Below are 20678 nucleotides of genomic sequence, written 5' to 3'. Positions count from 1 at the left end.
TACGGTGGTCTGCACACAGTGAGGGCTCAGTAAATACGACCGAATGAATGTGGGGGGGGGGGGCGGCCCCCACCGTCCCGCGGAGAGTCCCGGCCTCCCGCCGGGGGTCTTTGTTCTCCTCCTCGAGGCGGGCCCGCCCCCCGGCCCCCTCCCCACCCCCCAAGCGCCGCATCCATCCATCCTTCTCCCCGCAGGTGCCTCCCTCCGTTGCTAGGCAACGCTCAGGGATGCGGCGGCTCCCGGCCCCGCCCCTCCCCGGAAGCCCTCCCGGATTCCCGAGGGCATTTGATCCCTTCTCCCCCGTCCCTGCCCCTCCCCTCTTCCCCCCACAGTGGAGGAAGGAGTTCCCCGGCCCCTCTCCAGCTCCGCCTGCCCATCCCGGCGCCCCCGCCCTGCCCTCTGCCTGCGAGCACACCTGCCCCCACACCTGCACACGTGGGTACACGCACACGGGCGAGTGTGTGCCTACAGGCCCGCACGGGAGGCCCCCCCAACCCCCCTCCCTGTCCCCATCGATCCATCTGCCCACACGGGCACACGCGCCCGGCCTAGTGTGCGCATACAGACGCGCCCCGAAAGCATCCCCAACCCCTATCTCTGTGTCCCCGTCCGTACGTCTACAGGGTACGTCTAGTACGGTGCCCTGCACGCACCGAGTGCTCAGTAAATACGACCGATTGATTGATTAACTGACTGGGGCCGATCCGGGTCCTGGCGGTTTGATTTCTCCAGCCCGCCGAAGGATTTGAACCGCTTCGGGGTTCTGGTGTTTTTGTTTGGTTTTTTGCAGCGGGGACAGAGTACAGAGTCCGTCACTGGGCAGGGATGGTCTCTATCTGTTGCCCAGTTGTACTTTCCGAGCGCTTAGTACAGCGCTGTGCACCTAGTAAGCGCTCAGCTATCGCATGAATGAATACATCTTGTAAGCTCCATCCGCTTCTCCTTCCCCAACCCAAGTCTGATGCTCCTGCGCTGATTGTTCGTGATTATCGCCGCTTATTAGACGGGATTTACACCGTAAACTCATTGCGGGAGGGGACGTGACGACGGACTCGGTTGTACCGTACTGTCCCGAGCGTTTAATACGCTACTCCGCACACAGTAAGCAGTGGGAAGCGGTGGGGCCTAGTAGAGCACGAGCCTGGGAGTCTGAAAGGTCTGGGTTCTAATCCCCGCTCGGCTACGTGTCTGCTGCGTGACACTGGACAAGTCACTTCGCTTCTCTGTGCCTCAGTTCCTTCGTCTATAAAATGGGGATTAAGACGGTGAGTCCCACGTGGGACAGGGACTGTGTCCAATCCAATTTGCTTGTACCTACCCTAGCCCTTAGCATAGTACTTGGCACGTAGTAAATGCTTGACAGATACCACAATTATCACCATCATTATTGTTTACCGAGCGCTTACTGTGAGCTATTTTGCTTGGGAAGGTACAGTATAATAGAGTTGGTAAATTCAAATCAATAATAATTATGGTATTTACTTACCATGCGCTAGGCATAGTAAGGGCTGGGGTGGATACGAGCGAATCGGGTTGGACGCAGTCCCCGTCCCACGTGGGGCTCGCGGTCTCAATGCCCATTTTACAGATGAGGTAACTGAGGCACAGAGCAGTTAAGTGACTTGCCCGCGGTCACGGAGCAGACGAGTGGCAGAGGCGGGATTAGAACCCGTGACTGCCCATACAGTGCCCGGCCCCCATACAGAAAAGCCATACGGAATGGAAATGCGCCTGCTCCCCTCCCCATCGCCCCTACTCCCTCCCTCCGCTCGACCCCCTTCCCCGCCCCACGGCACCGTTGTATATTTGTACATATTTATTACTCTATCTTATTAATGATGTGCATATATCTCTAATTCTATTTATTCATATTGATGCTATTGATGCCTATTTACGAGCAAATCGGGTAAGCAGCGTGGCTGAGTGGAAAGAGCCTGGGCTTCGGAGTCAGAGGTCATGGGTTCGCCTCCCGGCTCTGCCACTTGTCAGCCGAGTGACTGTGGGCGAGTCACTTCACTTCTCTGTGCCTCAGTGACCTCATCTGTAAAATGGGGATTAACCGGGAGCCTCACGTGGGATGACCTGATGACCCTGTATCTCCCCCAGCGCTTAGAACAGTGCTCGGCTCAGTGGAAAGAGCCTGGGCTTCGGAGTCAGAGGTCATGGGTTCGACTCCCGGCTCTGCCACTTGTCAGCCGTGTGACTGTGGGCGAGTCACTTCACTTCCCTGGGCCTCAGTTCCCTCATCTGTAAAATGGGGATTAACCGGGAGCCTCACGTGGGACGACCTGATGACCCTGTATCTCCCCCAGCGCTTAGAACAGTGCTCTGCGCATAGTAAGCGCTTACCAAATACCAACATTATTATTTGTTTTGTTTTGCCGTCCGTCTCCCCCTTCTAGACTGTGAGCCCGTTGTTAGGTAGGGATTGTCTCTATCTGTTGCCGGATTGTACTTTCCAAGCGCTTAGTACAGTGCTCTGAACACAGTGAGCGCTCAATAAATACGACTGAATGAACGAATTATTGGAGTGGAAAGAAGAACGTGTGTAATGATGAGGATGATGGAGAGAGAAAAAGAGTGTGTGAGTGTGTGTCGGTGTCTGTGTGTGTTTTGGGGGCGGGGGAGGGGAAATATTTCCGAGTTGCAAGTAAATTGAAATTATACTTAGTGGAAAGAGCACGGGCTTGGAAATCAGAGGTCATGGGTTCTAATCCCGGCTCCGCCACGTCTGCTGTGTAACCTTGGGCAAGTCACTTACCTTTTCTCTGCCTCAGTTCCCTCATCTGTAAAATGGGGATTAAACTGTGAGCCACAACCTGATAACCTTGTATCTCCCTCCAGCGCTTAGAACGGGGCTCGGCACATAGTAAGCGCTTAACAAATACCAACATTATTATTATTATTATTATTATTAAGTCACTTCACTTCTGTGTGCCTCAGTGACCTCATCCATAAAATGGGGCTGAAGACTGCGAGCCCCACGTGGGACCTCGTGTCAACCCCAGCGCTTAGAACAGTGCTCAGCACATAGTAAGCGCTTAACAAATACCAACATTATTATTATTATTATTATTAAGACACTTCACTTCTGTGTGCCTCAGTGACCTCATCCAAAAAATGGGGATGAAGACTGCGAGCCCCAAGTGGGACAACCTAATTCCCTCCTATCTGCCCCAGCGCTTAGAACGGTGCTCGGCACATAGTAAGCGCTTAACAAATACCAACATTATCATTATTACTATTATTATTATTATCAAATCACTTCACTTCTGTGTGCCTCAGTGACCTCATCCAAAAAATGGGGATGAAGACTGCAAGCCCCGAGTGGGACAACCTGATTCCCTCCTATCTGCCCCAGCGCTTAGAACGGTGCTCGGCACACAGGAAGCGCTTAATAAATACCATTATTATTATTATCATTATTAAGTCACTTCACTTGTGTGTGCCTCAGTGACCTCATCCAAAAAATGGGGATGAAGACTGCGAGCCCCGAGTGGGACAACCTAATTCCCTCCTATCTGTCCCAGCGCTTAGAACGGTGCTCGGCACATAGGAAGCGCTTAATAAATACCATTATTATTATCATTATTATTGTTGTTATCATGTAATTAATAATAATAATAATAATGTCTACTTTTGTTCTCCTTTTCAAAAGGCAGCCGAGGCTGCAGACCCTCCTCCTGACCACTAGAGGGCGCAGAAGCGAAAAAAACCGGCTTGGACGGCGCGCCCAGTGCGCAGGCGCGCCCGGCTCAGGCTCTGCCTCCTGCTGCCTCCCCCATCCCACCCATTCTCCCAAGCGTTTAGCACAGTGCTCTGCTTACAGTAAGTGCTCCATAAATACGATTGAATAAATGAATTAAGAAATAAATGCCGGATATATGTGCATAAGCGTTCTGGGACTGAGGGAGGGATGAATGAAGGGTGCAAATCCCAGTGGAAGGGTGACATTGAAGAAAGTGGGAAAAGGGGACATGAGGGTTTGGTGGGGAAGGCCTCTTGGAGGAGATGGGATGTTAATAGGGCCTTGAAGATGGGTAGAGTAATCGCCACCAAGTATTCACCCCAGCACTTTGTCCCTCTTCCCTTTTCCCCACCTCCCACCGTTTCCTCTTTTCCACCAGCAGTAATAATATTTGTGGTATTTCGTTAAGCGCTTACTAGGTGCCAAACACTTTGCTGAGCACTGGAGAGATGCAAGGTATTCCGATAGGACACAGTCCCCGGGCCACGTAGGGCTCGCCTTCTAAAGAGGAGGGGTAACAGGTTTATTTTCAGATGAGGAAACGGAAGCACAGAGAAGGTAAGTGATTTGCCCGAGGTTACACGGTAGACTGGTGGTGGAGCCGAGATTAGGGCTCTGACTCACGGACCGGTGCTTTTTCCACTAATCCCCGCTGCTTCATTCAATCTGCAGTATTTACCGAGCGCCTACTGCGGGCAGGGCACTGGACTAAACACTTGGGAAAATACAGGAGAGTTCTAGTAGTAGACTCCATCCCCAGCCTAGTAAGAGGAAGCAGAGATGAAATAATGTCCAGATAGGAGGGAAGAAGGAGCGGGGAAGCCGGCCGGAGCGGGGGAAGCAGCGAGGCTTCCCGGCCCTCAGATTCTTGGCCAGGACCAACCAGGAGGAGCCCGGCTCCAGTACTTGCTTTCCTGTCGCCGGCAACGTTGCCCAGGTGGTGCAAGCTGGACTTCCTCTCTCTGCCCCGGGAGGATTTCCCACAGCCTCCCTTCCCCCTTGCCAGTGGACAGATTTTTTCGATTTGGGATCGGGGGTAGCCGGTCTTCCAGAGCCTTGGGCCTGGCTTTACAGGGAGACGAGATTGACGTGATCAAGGCCTAGCACGTTTCCTGCCACCCCCCCCACCCCCCCGCCTCTCCTGTGCCCTGAAGCCCGTGCAGAAAGCCGCAGCGGTAGTGCAGTGTGTGGCCATATGTCCAACAGGTGCAGCTGTTCCTGCCCTCTGCCTGGGGCCCGCTGGGAGGATGGCATTTGCCCCACCCAGAATCACAGATGGCCCCAAAATGCAGACCAAGAGGAGCACGTGGACACCCCTGAACCACCAGCTCATGAATGACAAGGTGGGTCTGAGCGGCTCTTCCAGGTCGGGAAAGGGGGGAAGTGGGATCGCTGGGGACGGAACAAAGGTCAATCTGGGAAATGCAGACCAGGAAGGCTGGGTTTGGTGGCTTGGGCCTGGGGACGGGGCCATGGTCAGGGATGATCCGGGAGCAGCTTCCTCATGAGGATGGACCGCAAGGATCAGGTCACTCAGTTGGGACAGGGATGGAAAGGTGGGAAGACCATTTCATTCATTCAGTTAGTATTTATTGAGCGCTTACTACGTGCAGAGCACTGGACTAAGCGCTTGGAATGAACAAGTCGGCCACAGATCCCCAAATCCCACCCCTAAGCCTGAGCGTGGGTAGTCCAGAGGGGCAACTAGCACCCATTCCCTCCGACATTTTAATACCCTGGCTCAGAAATCGGCCGGATGGACCCAATAACAGCCATCAATCGATCAAGCAAAGGTGTTAATTGAATGCTTACTGCACACAGAGCACTGTAGTAAGCGCTTGGGAGAATACGCTATAACAGAGCTGGTAGACGCTTTTCCATGCCCTCACGAACTCACAGTCTACGGGGGAGACAGACATTAAAATAAATTACAGATGTGTACTTCAGCGGTGTGGGGCTGAGGGTGGGGTGAATAAAGGGGGACAAATCCAAGTTCAAGGATTTGCAGAAGGGAGAGGAAGTAGGGGAAATGAGGCTTAGTCAGGGAAGGCCTTTTGGAGGAGATGTGATTTTAACAAGGCTTTGAAGGTGGAGAGATGGGGGTCTGTAGCATATAAAGGGGAGTGGGTTCCGGGCCCGAGGCAGGTCGTGGGTGAGGAGTCGCCGGTGAGATAGAAGAGATCGAGGTCTAGTGAGTAGGAAGGAGCTGGAGGCGTGAAGAGAGCCTGCTGGGTTGTAGTAGGAAATCAACAAGCTAAGACAGAAAGGGGTGAAGCGACTGCCCTTGCCCAAGGTCTTAGGATCTTCGGGTGGGATAGAACGTGTTCTCGACGAGAAGCAGTGAGGCCCAGCGGATAGAGCACAGGCCTGGAAGTCAGACTACTAGTCTACTGCGTGACCTTAGGCAAGTCACTTCACTTCTCTGGGCCTCAGTTACCTCATCTGTAAAATGGCGATTAAGCCTGTGAGCCCCGTATGGGCCAGGGACTGTATCTGATTAGCTTGTATCTACCCCAGCACCTAGTAGAGTTCCTGGCACGTAGTAAGCGCTTAGCAAATACCATTAAAAAAAAAAACCTTCTGGATCAGCTTCGGTATTTTTAGCTAAGTCCTCCCCAGGACCTCAGGCCTCTGCCCTGTGGGTGAAGGGGACAGAGGTTTCTTATATCATCATGTTCACATGCCCTCCTCCTCCTCCTTCCTCCTGTGTAAATGATTTCCGCGTCTGTCTCTCCCACCGGATTGTAACAACGGCCGGGAACAGGTCTAATAACTCTGTCGTGGAATAATAGTATTTATTGAGCTCTCGTTCTGCATAGAGCACCGTATTAAACACTGGTAAAAAAAATATTCACATGGGAATTAGACATGGTCCCTGGCCCTAATGGGGGCTCCCAGTTACAAATTATCCTCAGTGCTCTCCCAAGTACTGAATTCAGGGCTCTGCCCACAGCAGGCCTACCGATTAATACCAATTTGTCAATCAGAAACTACCCGAGCGCTTTCCACGTGCGGGGAACATGTCTGCTAACTCCGATGTATCGTACTCTCCCAGGCGCTTGTCCAGTACATAATAAGTGCTCAATAAATACCCCTGATCGATTGATTACCGAGCATGGTCCTGCATCGTTGGGCCATTCCACCAGAGATGAAAGACAATAGGCCCCCGGCCTCGAGGAGCTTCCACTCTCCTGGACTGTCTCTGACTGTCGTTCCAGTTTTAGCCTCCCCTGTCTGTCAGCCTTGGTCCCTCACCCTTTGCTTGCCATTTCCTTTTCCCATCTGCCCCACGTTACCAAGAGAGAGGCTTGACAGAGGGCAGAGAGCAGAGCTGGGAACCAAATCTGCTTCCGAGCTGATGGCGGACAGGTCTGGGCCCCAGCCGCCCGCCCCGGCTCAACCCCACGGTCCAACCCGGCCAGCGTCCGGTCTCTACGGGCGGCCCCAGAGTGTTTAGACCCCGGCGGGGGGGCCGGAGGGGAGGGGGAACCACTCTCCAGAGCCGGGACAAATGTTAAATGATCCTTTTAAGGTGTGTTCTTGTCTGGGGGTGAGGGGAAATTCTCACCTATCCCTGGCCCCTGCTTACTCGCTGTTTTCTTCTTGTAGGTGTTTGAAGAGAGGAGGGTCCTGCTTGGAAAATGGGTAAACTCTGTGGGTGTGGGTGCGAGGGTGTGTGTACACACCTGTCCTTCTGAGTATTTTTAATCAGTAGGTGTGTGCATGGCTGACGGTACCCTGTGTGACTGACGGTCCCTTCTGTCTTGTGTGTGCATAAAGATGATCCCTGCTGCCTGTCTAATTTGTGGCCCACGGCACCGTTCTAAGCGCTTGGGGGAGTTCAACAGAATTAGCAGACGTGTTCCCTGCCCGTAACAAGCTTACAGTCTAGAGGGGGAGACGGACATTAATATGAATCAATAAGTAATTTATAATATACAATTTAAAGATAATAATAATTACGGTGCTTCTTAAGCACTTACGAGGTGCCAAGGACTGTTCTAAGCACTGGAATAGGTACAAGTTAATCAGGTTGGACACGGTCCCTGTCCCACATGGGGCTCCCACTCACCTCCATTTTACAGATGAGGGAACTGAGGCCCAGAGAAGTAAAGTGACATGCCCAAGGTCACAGCAGACAGGTGGCAGAGCTGGGATTGGAATTCAGGTCCTGACTGCTGGGCCCGTGCACTATCCACTAAGCATGTACATAGGTGTTGTGGAACTGGGGTGAATATCAAGTGTCCAGAAGTCACAGATTGGAGCGCAGTGTCCCATCTCGGCACCGAGCAGTCATTTTTGCACGTGGGTGGTGTGGGTGGAACTGTTCCAAAAGTCAAATGGGCCCCCGTGGACGGCCCGGCTTGCACAGCACCTGGTATATTAGTACCCCTCCGTCGGTTTGGCCTGAACCTTGATAATAATAATAACTAGTATTCGTTAAGCACTTACTTGGTGCCAGGCACTGTTCTAAGCACTGGTGGGGATCCAAGCAAATCGGATTGGACACAGTCCCTGTCCCACAAGGGGCTTTCAGTCTTAATGCTCATTTTACAGATGAGGGAACTGAGACATAGAGAAGTGAAGCGGCTTGCCCCAGGTCACACAGCAGACAAATGGCAGAGCCGCCATTAGAACCCAGGTCCTTCTGATTCCCAGGCTCGTGCTCTAGCCATTAGGCCAAGTGGACAGGCCCGTCCGTCAAGTCACCCAAAAGACGCACCGGGCTTTGTGATCTCTGCCTCCCCTCGCGCTCTCCGGACGAGGCTGCGGCCCAAGAATCAGGATCCGGGCGTGGGTTGCCGACGGGGAGCCTCGGTTTTGTGGCCCTGGCCTCGGCCTGCCGGAATCACAGTGTGCCATGAATAGAGAAAACCTCCGGATGACCGGTTCAGGGTCCGCCTCTCAAAGCGACCCCCTCCCGTTGGGGAATTAAAACGAAAAGCCACCCTAAGCTAGATGCAGGGTGAGAAAATACCGCGGAGCCGGGAAAACATGCCCATTAATCGTCTTGTAACCCCACGCTCGACGTGGGGAAGAGACAGTGTGAAGCCTCACTTCACCCAGCTGGCATCTGTTTGAAAATATGTGTCTGGAAAACCTGCAGTGGAGTGAGCTACGTCTTAAGCCACGTACTAGTAGTCGCCAAGCGGGACTGACCAGTGTGGCTCAGTGGAAAGAGCACGGGCTTTGGAGTCAGAGGTCATGGGTTCGAATCCCAGCTCTGCCACTTGTCAGCTGTGTGACTGTGGGCGAGTCACTTCTCTGCGCCTCAGTTACCTCATCTCTCAAATGGGGATTAAGACTGTGAGCCCCACGTGGGACAACCTGATTCCCCTGTGTCTACCCCAGCGCTTAGAACGGTGCTCTGCACAGAGTAAGCGCTTAACAAATACCAGCATTATTAAAACAGACGGACAAGAGAGCTCGAGACGAATGTTTTGCCCTGGCAAGATGAGGTGGGCCTGCTGGGGCAACCCCCTTTTACAGGGAAGATGTCTTCCCCGCCCAACACTGTATGGGTGGCGGTGGGGAGGGAAGGGTCGGGGGACGGGCTGTGTTGGCGCTCGGGGTCCCGCTGGTGGAAAGAACTTCGAGCGGGCAGAGATGGGATGTGCCCGGGAGACGAGGCAGGAGCGTGCCGAGGAAGAGCAAGCAGGGTATGCGGGGGGAGGAGAGGCGGGAGTACGCAGGGCAGGATGGGCGGGGTTGTGCCTGGGCGGCAGGGGTGGCCGTTTGCCCGGGGAGGGCGGATGGGGGTGACAGGGGTGTGCCTGGGAGGCGGGAGGGGCTGTTTGCCAAGGAAGAGGAGGCAGGAGTGCCCCTGGGAACGGGGGGTTGAGGGGTGCCAGGGAGGACAGACAGGGGTGTGCCAGGGAGGGCGGTGGCAGAAGGGGGAGAAGCAGCGTGGCTCAGTGGAAAGAGCACGGGCTGGGCAGTCAGAGGTCAGGGGGTTCAAATCCCGGCTCCGCCGCTTGCCAGCTGGGTGACTTTGGGCAAGTCACTTCGCTTCTCTGGGCCTCAGTTCCCTCATCTGTAAAATGGGGATGAAGACCGTGAGCCCCGCGTGGGACAACCTGATCACCTCGTATCCCCCCCAGCGCTTAGAACGGTGCTTTGCACATAACAAGCGCTTAACCAATACCATCATTCAGGGGGAGCGTGGGCATGGTGGAGCAGGTGAGACCTCTTGCCGGGTTGCAGAGAGAGCAGGGGCAGGGAGGGTTTGAGGCCAGGGTGGGCACTGAGAAGTGGGCTAGGAGAAATGGGGATTAAGATTGTGAGCCTCACTACCTCATTACCTTGTATCTACCCCAGTGCTTAGAACAGTGCTTGGCATATAGTGAGAGCTTAACAGATGCCATTATTAGTAGTATTATTATTCACGACGGGGTCCCAAAGGCACCTGCCCGCAGCTGTCAGGCTCCCAAGGACCCCCCCCCGTGGGCCTCGCCCCCTGCCCCCCTGCACCAACCGGACCCACCCCGGCCCAGCCTTCAGGGCCAGAGCCCGGGCCCACGCCCCCATCCCTAATTCCCCGGTCCTCTGGAGGGCTGCCGGGTCCTCCCTTCCGAGGGATTCCCCCGGCCACTGCTGGGATTCCCCCTGCTGCATCCTCCCTCCCGCCCCACTCTAGGCCGGTCAGCAATCAGTCCTGTTTATTGAGCGCTTACTATGGGCGAGGCACTGGACTAAGCACTTGGGAGCGTACAGATGCATTCCCACCCACAGGTAGTTTACAGTCTCCAGTCAGTCAGTCAATCAGTGGTATTTATGGAGCGCCGACTGGGTGCAGAGCAGTGTACTAAGCGTTTGGGACAGTTCGGTGCAACAATAAACAGTGACATTCCCCGCCCAGCAGTACAGGATGAGGTGTGCCTATGACTTCGGGGCCTTGGTGGTGTTGCTTTGATGTTCGATGCTGGAGGAGTGTGCCAAGCTGTCACCTCACCACAAAGGGGACAGACATTATCTTTACTGTCGTAATGCAGATTATCTTTTCTGTTGATAAGGTAGAGAAGCACCGAGGCTCAGTGGAAAGAACCCGGGCTTGGGAGTCAGACCTCCTGGGTTCGAATCCCGGCTCCGCCACTTGTCAGCTGGGTGACTGTGGGCAAATCGCTTACCTTTTCTGTGCCTCAGTTACCTCATCTGTAAAATGGCGATTAACTGTGAGCCTCACGTGGGACAACCTGATTACCCTCTGTCTACCCCAGCGCTTAGAACAGGGCTCTGCACGTAGTAAGCGCTTAACAAATACCAACGTTATTATTATTAAAGAGCAGATATTTTAACTGCAAGGCAGCTATGTTGAATGAGGCATCCGGGGGTGTGATAACGATGTAACGGACATATTACCTGCCCACGGTGAGTAGACGGTCTAGGGGGTGACGGGCATTAATCTAAATAAATAAATTACCGATATGTACCTAAGTGCTCCGGGGCGGGGCAGTGAATGAAGGGAGCAAATCAGGGCGGTGAAGAAGGGGGTCGGGGGAAAGGAAATGAGCGCTTCGGGAAGGTCTCTCGGAGGAGATAAACCTTCAAAAAGGCTTTATAGTTGGGGAGAGTAATTGTCCTCTACGAAGAGTCGGGGCACTCCAGGTCAGAGGCAGAAGGAGGGCCAGGGGTCGGCGGTGAGATAGAGGACATGGAGGTACAGTGAGTAGATTGGTATTAGAGAAGTCATGGGTTCTAATCCCGGCCACGCCACCTGTCTGCCGGGTGACCTTGGGCAAGTCCCTTCACTTCTCTGTGCCTCAGTTGCCTCATCTGGACAATGGGGATTGAGACCGTGAGTCTCAGGTGGGACAGGGACAGCGTCCAACCCGATTTGTTTGAATCTCCCCCCAGCACTTAGTACAGCGCCTGGCACATAGTAAGTGCTTAACAGATTCCATAATTATGATTGGTAGGAGAGTAGTGAGGTGAAGTAGAAGAGGGCGAGGCGATTGAGTGCTTTAAAGCTGATGGTGCGGAGTTTCTGTTCGATGTTCAGCCCCTCAGCACTTATGTCCATATCTGTAGTTTATATATTTATTTATATTCGTGTCTCTCTCCCCATCCAGACCGTAAACTCGTTGTGGGAACGTGTCTGCTTATTGGTGTATGGTGCTCTCCCCAGCCCTGAGGCCAGCGCTCTGCTCACAGTAAGCACTCCATAAATACGAATGACGGAATGAATCCCTTTCGCAGTTTGACAAGTGGACGGACGGGCAGCGTCGGCGGGTGCTGACGGACCTGTTTGACCGGTGCTCGCTGGCCCAGCAGCGGTTCTGCGGCAGACAGCTCCAGGAGCGGGTGCCCGCCGAGGCCCAGGACTTCACCACCAGGCTCCCGCGGGTCCTGACCCTGCGCATCTTCTCCTTCCTGGACCCCCGGAGCCTGTGCCGCTGCGCCCAGGTAAGGCCGGGGCCGCCCCGGGGAGGGACTGGCATTGGAAACCTCGTCTCCTGACTCCCGGGCCCCCAGTCCTGCCCGCCGGACCGCACCGCCTCCCTCGCTAATAATAATAATCCTAGTGTTTGTACAGCATGGCCTAGTGGAAAGAGCACGGGCCTGGGAGTCAGAGCACCTGGCTTCTAATCCCCGCTCCGTCACTTGTCTGCCCGGTGACCTTGGGCATGTCGCTTTACTTCTCTGGGCCTCAGTTACCTCATATGTAAAATGGGGATTAAGACCGTGAGCCCTGTGTGGGTCAGGGACTGTGTCCAACCTGATTATCTTGGGTCTACCCTAGTGCTTAGTACAGTGCCCGGCACAGAGTAAGCACTTACCAAATACTAGTAAAAAAAAAAAATGTGCCGAACACTGTATTTAAGCACTGGAGTAAATGAAGCAGCATGGCTCAGTGGAAAGAGCCTGGGCTTCGGAGTCAGAGGTCCTGAGTTCGACTCCCGGCTCTGCCACTTGTCAGCTGTGTGACTGTGGGCAAGTCACTTCACTTCTCTGTGCCTCAGTTGCATCGTCTGTAAAATGGGGATTGACTGTGAGCCTCACGTGGGACAACCTGATTACCCTGTATCTACCCCAGCGCTGAGAACAGTGCTCTGCACGTAGTAAGCGCTTAACAAATACCAACATTATTATTATTATTACAATATCTGTAGAACAGACCCACTACCTGTCCCGCCTACTCATTCATTCAATCGTATTTATTGAGCGCTGTGTGCAGAGCACTGTACTAAGTGCTTGGAAGAGTACACCCCCTTTTCCTCAGCTCCCCCTCCCTTCCGCGTCACCTAGACTTGCTCCCTTTGCTCTCCCCGTCCCACCCCACAGCACTTACGTATATATGTATAGACCTATAACTTCCGTTTATTTATATTGATGCCCCTTGACTTGTTTTAATGTCTGTCTCCCCCCCTTCTAGACTGTAAGCCCACTGTGGGCAGCGATTGTCTCTCTTTATTGCTGTATTGTACTTTCCAAATACTTAGTACAGTGCTCTGCACAGAGTAAGTGCTCAATAGATACAACCGAATACGCTGTGTCAGTCCATCGACCGACGGTCTGTTCACCAAGTGCCTACTGGGTGCAGAGCACTGGGGAGAGCTCACCAGAAGCAAAAACCCCAGTCCCCGTCTTTGGGGAGCTTACACTCTCCTGGGGCGGGGGGCCGGGGGAGAGGGACGGCCCCAGCGGACAGATCGTACCTCTCGGTCGGCCAGTCAGAGTCTGCCGTCTGGCCGTCCCCAGGTGAGCTGGCCCTGGAAGAACCTGGCCGAGCTGGACCAGCTATGGACGCCCAAGTGTCTGCGTTTCGGCTGGTGCCCCGCCGCGTCCCCGGGCCCCCGGGAGCAGGGAGTGTGGAAGGACCACTACGTCGACATGGTCAAACGGCTGCACGTCACCGGGCCCACGGTGGGTCTGGGGGAGGGCTGGGGGAGCCCACCGTCACCGGAACCCGCGGCGGGAAGCAATCTCTGCAGTTCCTCCCACCGGGCTAATGGTCACCGGGCAGCCTGGTCTCCGGACGTCCTGGGCCCCCGGCTACCCGGTCACCAGACAGGGAGCACTGGGAGGCCTGGTCCCTGGACAGCCCGGTCCACCTACAGCCTGACTGCCATACAGCTGTTTCACTGGGCAGCCTGGTCACCGGTCTGACTGACCACTCCATAGCCCTGTTTGCCATTTGAGGTCCTGGAACCTCCTCTCTGGAGCGGAAAGAAGGGCTCCTCTGCTCTGGGGCGGTGACTCTTCCGACACAGAAGGGATGGCCTGGAGCGGAAGCCCAGTCTCTGCCGGAAATTCATTCATTTAATCGTATTTATTGAGTGCTTACTGTATTAAGCGCTTAGTAAGTAAATTTCAGCAATAAAGAGAGACTATCCCTCCCCACAACGGGCTCACAGTCTAGAATCACGGTCAAAGCCTGTCCGTGGTAGTGAGAGCTAACAATGTCATCCCTGGCAGCATTTTTTGAGCACCACTGTGTGTGAGACGCTGCACTGGCTGCCCCGTGACAGGCAGGGCACTCTACTGGATGCCTGTAGTTCAGTGCTCTGCATATGGTAAGCGCATAATAAATACGATTGAATGAAGGAATGAATGAATGCTGGAGGCAGAGCTACTACTACTACTAATAATAATAATGTTGGTATTTGTTAAGCGCTTACTATGTGCAGAGCACCGTTCTAAGCACTGGGATAGACACAGGGGAATCAGGTCGTCCCACGTGGGGCTCACAGTCTTAATCCCCATTTTACAGATGAGGGAACTGAGGCACAGAGAAGTTAAGTGACTTGCCCACAGTCACACAGCTGACAAGTGGCAGAGCTGGGATTCGAACTCATGAGCCCTGACTCCAAAGCCCGTGCTCTTTCCACTGCGCCACGCTTACTAGGCACCTGCTGTGTGCAGAGTGTTAAGACTGAGTGTTCCTTGGGTACCCAGTGCTGTACAAGTATCCACTGATTGCTGAGCACTCTTTTGGGTGCCCACTATTTGCAAAGCATTGTACTGGTTGTCCTCTGGGTGCAGAACGCTGAACTGAGTACTGGGGAACGTACGGAGGAAAAAGACCTCACCCCCGCATTCATGCAATTTCAATTTCCTGGGGTACGCAAACAGAAATTTCCAATGCCCAATAGGTCGAAATCCATCGATCCATCTTTAGATCAGTAGTGATCCAATGCCCGCCGCGTGCAGAGCACTGTACTGAGCCCTTAGGACGGTACCTTTAGAGTTAGTAGGCATGATCCCTGCCCCCAAGGAGCTTCCACTCTAGAAGGGGAGAATAATTTAGAGGTAGGAGGAAGAAGGTAATTTAAAGTGATGAAATCGCATGGTAGCGACTGATTGAATCACTCAGGAGGGCGATGGCCCTGATGACAGAGACGGGGAGGTAAATCAAGGAAGACCCGGAGCAGGAGGAGGTGACCTTTCAGAAGCGTCTCGGAGGAGGGAGGGATCGAGGTTTGGCATTCTGGGCTGGGGGGAAGGGGACGGTCAGGGTCAGAGTCGAGAGGGTCAGTTTGGTGGAAGGAGACCGGGCGGCTGGAAGGGGAAGAGAGGGAGAGCGGGCCAGGAACTTGGAAGTTTTATCCATTCGATGGTATTTATAGAGTGCTTACTGTGTGCAGAACTTGTTCATTCCAAGCGCTTAGTACAGTGCTCTGCACATAGTAAGCGCGCAATAACTACTATTGAATGAATGAATGAACGTTGTACTAAGCTCTTGGGAGAGGACAATACGATAAGCAGTCGCATTCCCTGCCCATAAGGAGCTGACAGTCTACAGAGAGCTCTATCTGCAAGTGCTCTAGAACGGGCTCCTCCTTACCACCCCCTGACCCGACCCGTGACCCCAGACCTCCCGACCTTCAGCTCTCGAGCTGCCCGCCAGAGAACGGCGGGTTGACCGGCGTTTCTCCTCCGCTCCTTCCCCAACGGCGAAAAGGCCCGGAGGGGCTTCGTCGGCCCCGGGAGAGGCGGTCGGGGCTGCGGGGTCCAGAACGGCCGGGGTGGGTGACCCGCGGTGGGGCAGAGGGGAGGGAGGCCAGAGCTGGACGACTCCCTGGACCGTCCAGGCCGCGGCAGCCGTCGATCACGGGTTTGCAGACAAGTGACTCCTTCCTTCCTTCCTTCCGTGCCCCACCCCGCCTCCAGACACCCCCGAAAGAAGACTTGGAGATCCCCGACGTCAGGCCCGTGGCCAGAGGCACCTCCGAGGACCCGCCGTCCGCCAGGCGGTGGGCGTCACTCTGGCCCCCGAAGCGAGCCGGCGGGGCAAAGAGAGACCTTCCGCCGTGGCGATCCACCGACAGGCACCCCACGGACACCATCCGCTTCAACTACCTGGACAACCAGGGCCCCGGGGAGCTGGCCCGGAGGCAGGGGTGAGGTTCGGGGCCCCGCTCTCGCGCTCCTGCCGGGGCGGGCCCATCGCCCATCTGAATTGGGACTCTGTCCCTGGTCACCGGCTCTGCCCCGACCCCCGTCTCCGACCCCTGGGCCTGTCCCCCATCCCCAACCCTTCCCAGTCCTCTCCGCGGCTCATTTCTTCCCTCCGTCTCTGGAAGTGCAGGAGGAAGAAGGGAGGGGGAATGACCCCAGACATCAGTCGGCAGTCATATGAGAAGAAAAAGAAATTGGGCGGCGGCTCTCGCAAACTTCGGAAAGCCAAGTCTCTGGTAAATTTATCCCGATGGAAACGTGCCCCGCCCCCCCCCCCCCACCTTCTACCCTCCCCCGGAGGAATCCCCTCTCCTCCCTCCACCTTCCTGATCCCTTTCCCTCCCTCCCCCTTCCTACCCCACCCAAACAGACCCCCGGATCGGGGGCGGGGCAGATCGGGGGCTTCAGAGGGTTTGCCCAAGCACTTCTTTTGGGGATCCCTAATGGCAGAAATGGAAGTATGTACTGAGCACCCACTGGGGCCAGTGCGTTGTACTAAGCAGTTGGGAAACCAGAGCAGCAGGCCAGATTTCCTATCCACAGGGAGCTTCCACTCGAATGAGGCAGACGGACTTAGGCATGTTAATAATTATAACATCTGTGCTGTGTCCCGGGCGTTATTCTAAGCACTGGGGTAGATTCAAGCTAATCAAGGTGGACACAGTCCCTGTCCCACGTGGGGCTCACAGTCTTCACTCCCATTTTACTGATTAGACTGTGAGCCCGTCATTGGGCGGGGAATTGTCTCTATCTGTTGCCGAACTGTACATTCCAAGCGCTTAGTACAGTGCTCTGCACATAGTAAGTGCTCAATAAATACTACTGAATGAATTTTACAGATGAGGTACTGTAGAGTCTAAGCGGAGCACTTGTACTATGAGCTTGGGAAAGGGCAATATAACCAGAGTTGGTAGACATTCCCTGCCCCCAGTGAGCTGAGAGTGTCGAGTGGAGACAGACATGAATTAATAATAATAATAATAATGTTGGTATTTAAGCGCTCACTGTGTGCAGAGCACTGTTCTAATCAGGGTAATCAGTTTGTCCCACATGAGGCTCACAGTCTTGGTCCCCATTTTTACAGATGAGGTCACTGAGGCAGGGAGAAGGGAAGTGACTTGCCCACAGTCACCCAGCCGACAAGTGGCAGAGCCGGGATTCGAACCCATGGCCTCTGCCTCCCAAGCCCGGGCTCTTTCCACGGAGCCACGCTGCTTCTCTAAGAGGTTGGGAGAGTAAAATGGAGCGAGTAAACCCAATCCCTTCCCTCAAGGCCTGGGTTGCTAGAGGAGGGGTTTGGGCACCTCCTCACCTGTACTCTCATCAACCTCCAGCGGTTTCTGTTCTCCTGGAGTGGTGGGGGAAATTCTAATGCTGGATTTTCCCCCCCCCGGCAGGTGTCCCTGGCCACGGACCCCAGCCCGGCTCCAAGAGCCCCCCCCTACCCGCACGTGCCCCCGCCGGGCACCTCGCTCGGCGGGCAGGTACCGAGGCACCAAAACCCACCGCGCCCGCCGCGCTCGGAGTTCCCGACGGGAGGCTGGGGGTCAGCCAGCCTCGCCTGGGTCCGGCCCACACCCTGAGGACTGCGCGGAGAGCTCCCTGGGCCGGCTTCTTCTTCAGCCCCTTCCGTCATTTGTCTATCCATCCATCCATCGTTATTGTTTAAGAGGCTACTGTGTCGGAACACTGTACTGGCCACCCACTGTGTGCAGAGAGCTGTACGGAGCTTATTATTTGTGTCTTTAAACTCTTACCGATACTCACCCCAGCCCCACAGCACTTAAAAACCTACTGTTTCCCCTCTATGTCGTTTACATAGAGAGGCGGCGTGGCTCAGTGGAAAGAGAACGGGCTTGGGAGTCAGAGGTCATGAGTTCGAATCCCCGCTCTGCCACTTGTCGGCTGTGTGACCCGGGGCAAGTCACTTCACTTCTCTGGGCCTCGGTGACCTCATCTGTAAAATGGGGATTAACCGTGAGCCTCGCCTGGGACAACCTGATGACCCTGTCTCTCCCCCAGCGCTTAGAACAGTAATAATAATAATAATAATAGTGTTGGTATTTGTTAAGCGCTTACTATGTGCCGAGCACTGTTCTAAGCGCTGGGGTAGACACAGGGGAATCAGGATGTCCCACGTGGGGCTCACAGTCTTCATCCCCATTTTACAGATGAGGTCACTGAGGCACAGAGAAGTTAAGTGCCCACAGTCACCCAGCTGACAAGCGGCAGAGCTGGGATTCGAACTCATGACCTCTGACAAAGCCCGTGCTCTTTCCACTGAGCCACGCTGCTTCTGCGCATAGTAAGCGCTTAACAAATACCAACATTATTATTGTGATGGTTGCTTCGGTGTCTTTTCCCTCTTGTAGACTGTAAGATCTTTGTGGGCAGGAATCATATCTACTTACCCTAATCGTATTGAACTTTCCCAAGCATTCAGTACCGTGCTCTGCACATAGTAAGCGCTCAATAAATAGCATCGATTGTTGCTTCCCATTACATTGAATGTATTTTAGTATCTGTCACCCCACTAATCTGTCACCTGCCACAGGACGCGCCCCACCCCCCAGCCGTAGCCCCCTCCCTCAGCCCTCCTCAGGGCACCTCCCACCCCGCCAGTCCGAGCTCCACCTCCAAATCCTCCTTAGGGATCGCCCAGCCCCTCGCCCGCCCCCCAAAATAATAATAATTTTGGTATTTGTTAAGCGCTCGCTAGGTGCCGAGCACTGTGCTAAGCGCTGGGGGAGATACAGGGTCATCAGGTTGTCCCCCTCACAGTCTTCATCCCCCTTTTACAGATGAGGTCACCGAGGCCCGGAGAAGTGAAGTGACTTGCTCACGGTCACCCAGCTGACAAGTGGCAGAGTCCGGATTCGAACCCATGACCTCTGACTCCCGAGCCCGGGCTCTTTCCACTGAGCCACTCTGCTTCTCCCCCTCCTGCCACCCCCCTCCCTGGCATATTCCTGCCTTTGGATGGCCGGTGTGGCCGGGAGGGGGGCGACATTCAGTAGTGTTTATTGAGCGCTTACTATGTGCAGAGCACTGGACTAAGCGCTTGGAATGGACAGTTCGGCAACCGACAGAGACGATCTCTGCCCAGTGACGGGCTCAGAGTCTAATCGGGGGGAGACAGACGGACAAAAACAGGCCCACTTAATCACGATAAGTAGAATCCAGGGGATGGACATCTCATTTACAAAAGAAACACATCCCTGCGGCCCAAGCCAAGCGCAGCCACGGTGGTGCGTCGGGCCTCCTCTTGTTCCAGGGCTTCCTGGCAAACCTAACCTTCCATGAAAAGCGACGTGGCTCAGTGGCAAGAGCAGGGCCTTGGGAGTCAGAGGACGTGGGTTCTATTCCCGCCCTAGCCACTCGCCTGCTGTGTGACCTCGGGCAATCCCCTTCACTTCTCTGTGCCTCAGTCACCTGATCTGTAAAATGGGGATTAAGCCTGTGAGCCCCACAGCCTTGTACGGTGCCCAGCGCTCAGTCCGGTGCTCGGTACACGGCAAGCGCTTAACCAATACCATCATCATTATTATATCTACCCCAGCTCTTAGAACAGTTCCGGGCACACAGTAAGCGCTTAACAAATACCATCATTATTTAACTTCAAATGCACCTGCTCGCCCTCCCCGTATCAGCTGGAGGCGTCCACCCTATAGAAGGAGAAGCAGCGGGGCTCAGTGGAAAGAGCCCGGGTTTGGGAGTGAGAGATCATGGGTTCAAATCCCCGCTCTGCCACTTGTCAGCTGGGTGGCTTTGGGCGAGTCACTTCACTTCTCTCTGCCTCAGTTCCCTCATCTGTAAAATGGGGATGAAGACCGGGAGCCCACGTGGGACAACCTGATGACCTTGTATCCCCCCCCCCAGCGCTTAGAACGGTGCTTGGCACATAGTAAGTGCTTAACAAATACCAACATTATTAGCGTGGCTCAGTGGAAAGAGCACGGGCTTTGGGGTCAGGGCTCATGAGTTCGAATCCCAGCTCTGCCACTTGTCGGCTGTGTGACTGTGGGCGAGTCACTTAACTTCTCTGTGCCTCAGTTCCCTCATCTGTAAAATGGGGATTAAGACTGTGAGCCCCACGTGGGACAACCTGATTCCCCTGTGTCTACCCCAGCGCTTAGAACAGTGCTCGGCACATAGTAAGCGCTTAACAAATACCAACATTATTATTATTATTATTATTATTATAATGGGGATTAACTGGGAGCCTCACGTGGGACAACCCCATGCCCCTTTATCTCCCCCAGCGCTTAGAACAGGGCTGTGCATCTAGTAAGCGCTTAACAAATACCAACATAATTAGGAGATAGCAGCGTGGCTCCGTGGAAAGAGCATGGGCTTGGCATGGGCTTTGGAGTCAGAGGTCATGGGTTCGAATCCCGCCTCTGCCACTTGTCAGCTGTGTCACTGTGGGCGAGTCGCTTCGCTTCTCTGTGCCTCCGTGACCTCATCTGTAAAATGGGGATGAAGACTGGGACCGACCACCTGATTCCCGTGTCTCCCCCAGCGCTTAGAA

At 54.5% G+C, this 20678-nt stretch overlaps 1 protein-coding gene across 2 annotated transcripts; it reads left to right on the top strand.

The window, feature by feature from the left end:
* The first annotated feature begins 3683 nt into the window (after nt 1-3683).
* On the top strand, nt 3684-17865 carry FBXO16 (F-box protein 16). 2 transcript variants are annotated; one of them, XM_029052506.2, is made up of 8 exons: nt 3684-3828; nt 4955-5091; nt 7358-7393; nt 11945-12151; nt 13448-13612; nt 15860-16089; nt 16278-16383; nt 17545-17865. In XM_029052506.2, the coding sequence occupies exons 2-8, from the start codon at nt 4996-4998 to the stop codon at nt 17728-17730; spliced, it is 1026 nt and encodes a 341-aa protein (XP_028908339.2). In that variant the 5' UTR covers nt 3684-3828; nt 4955-4995; the 3' UTR covers nt 17731-17865. The 2 variants fall into 2 exon arrangements, with proteins under 2 accessions (XP_028908339.2, XP_028908340.2); XM_029052507.2 differs by lacking the exon at nt 13448-13612.
* The last annotated feature ends 2813 nt before the right edge of the window (nt 17866-20678 follow it).

This window comes from Ornithorhynchus anatinus, chromosome X2 (assembly GCF_004115215.2).
Source record: "Ornithorhynchus anatinus isolate Pmale09 chromosome X2, mOrnAna1.pri.v4, whole genome shotgun sequence".
Lineage (NCBI taxonomy): Eukaryota > Metazoa > Chordata > Mammalia > Monotremata > Ornithorhynchidae > Ornithorhynchus > Ornithorhynchus anatinus.
This window is presented reverse-complemented; position numbering and strand designations above follow the sequence as displayed.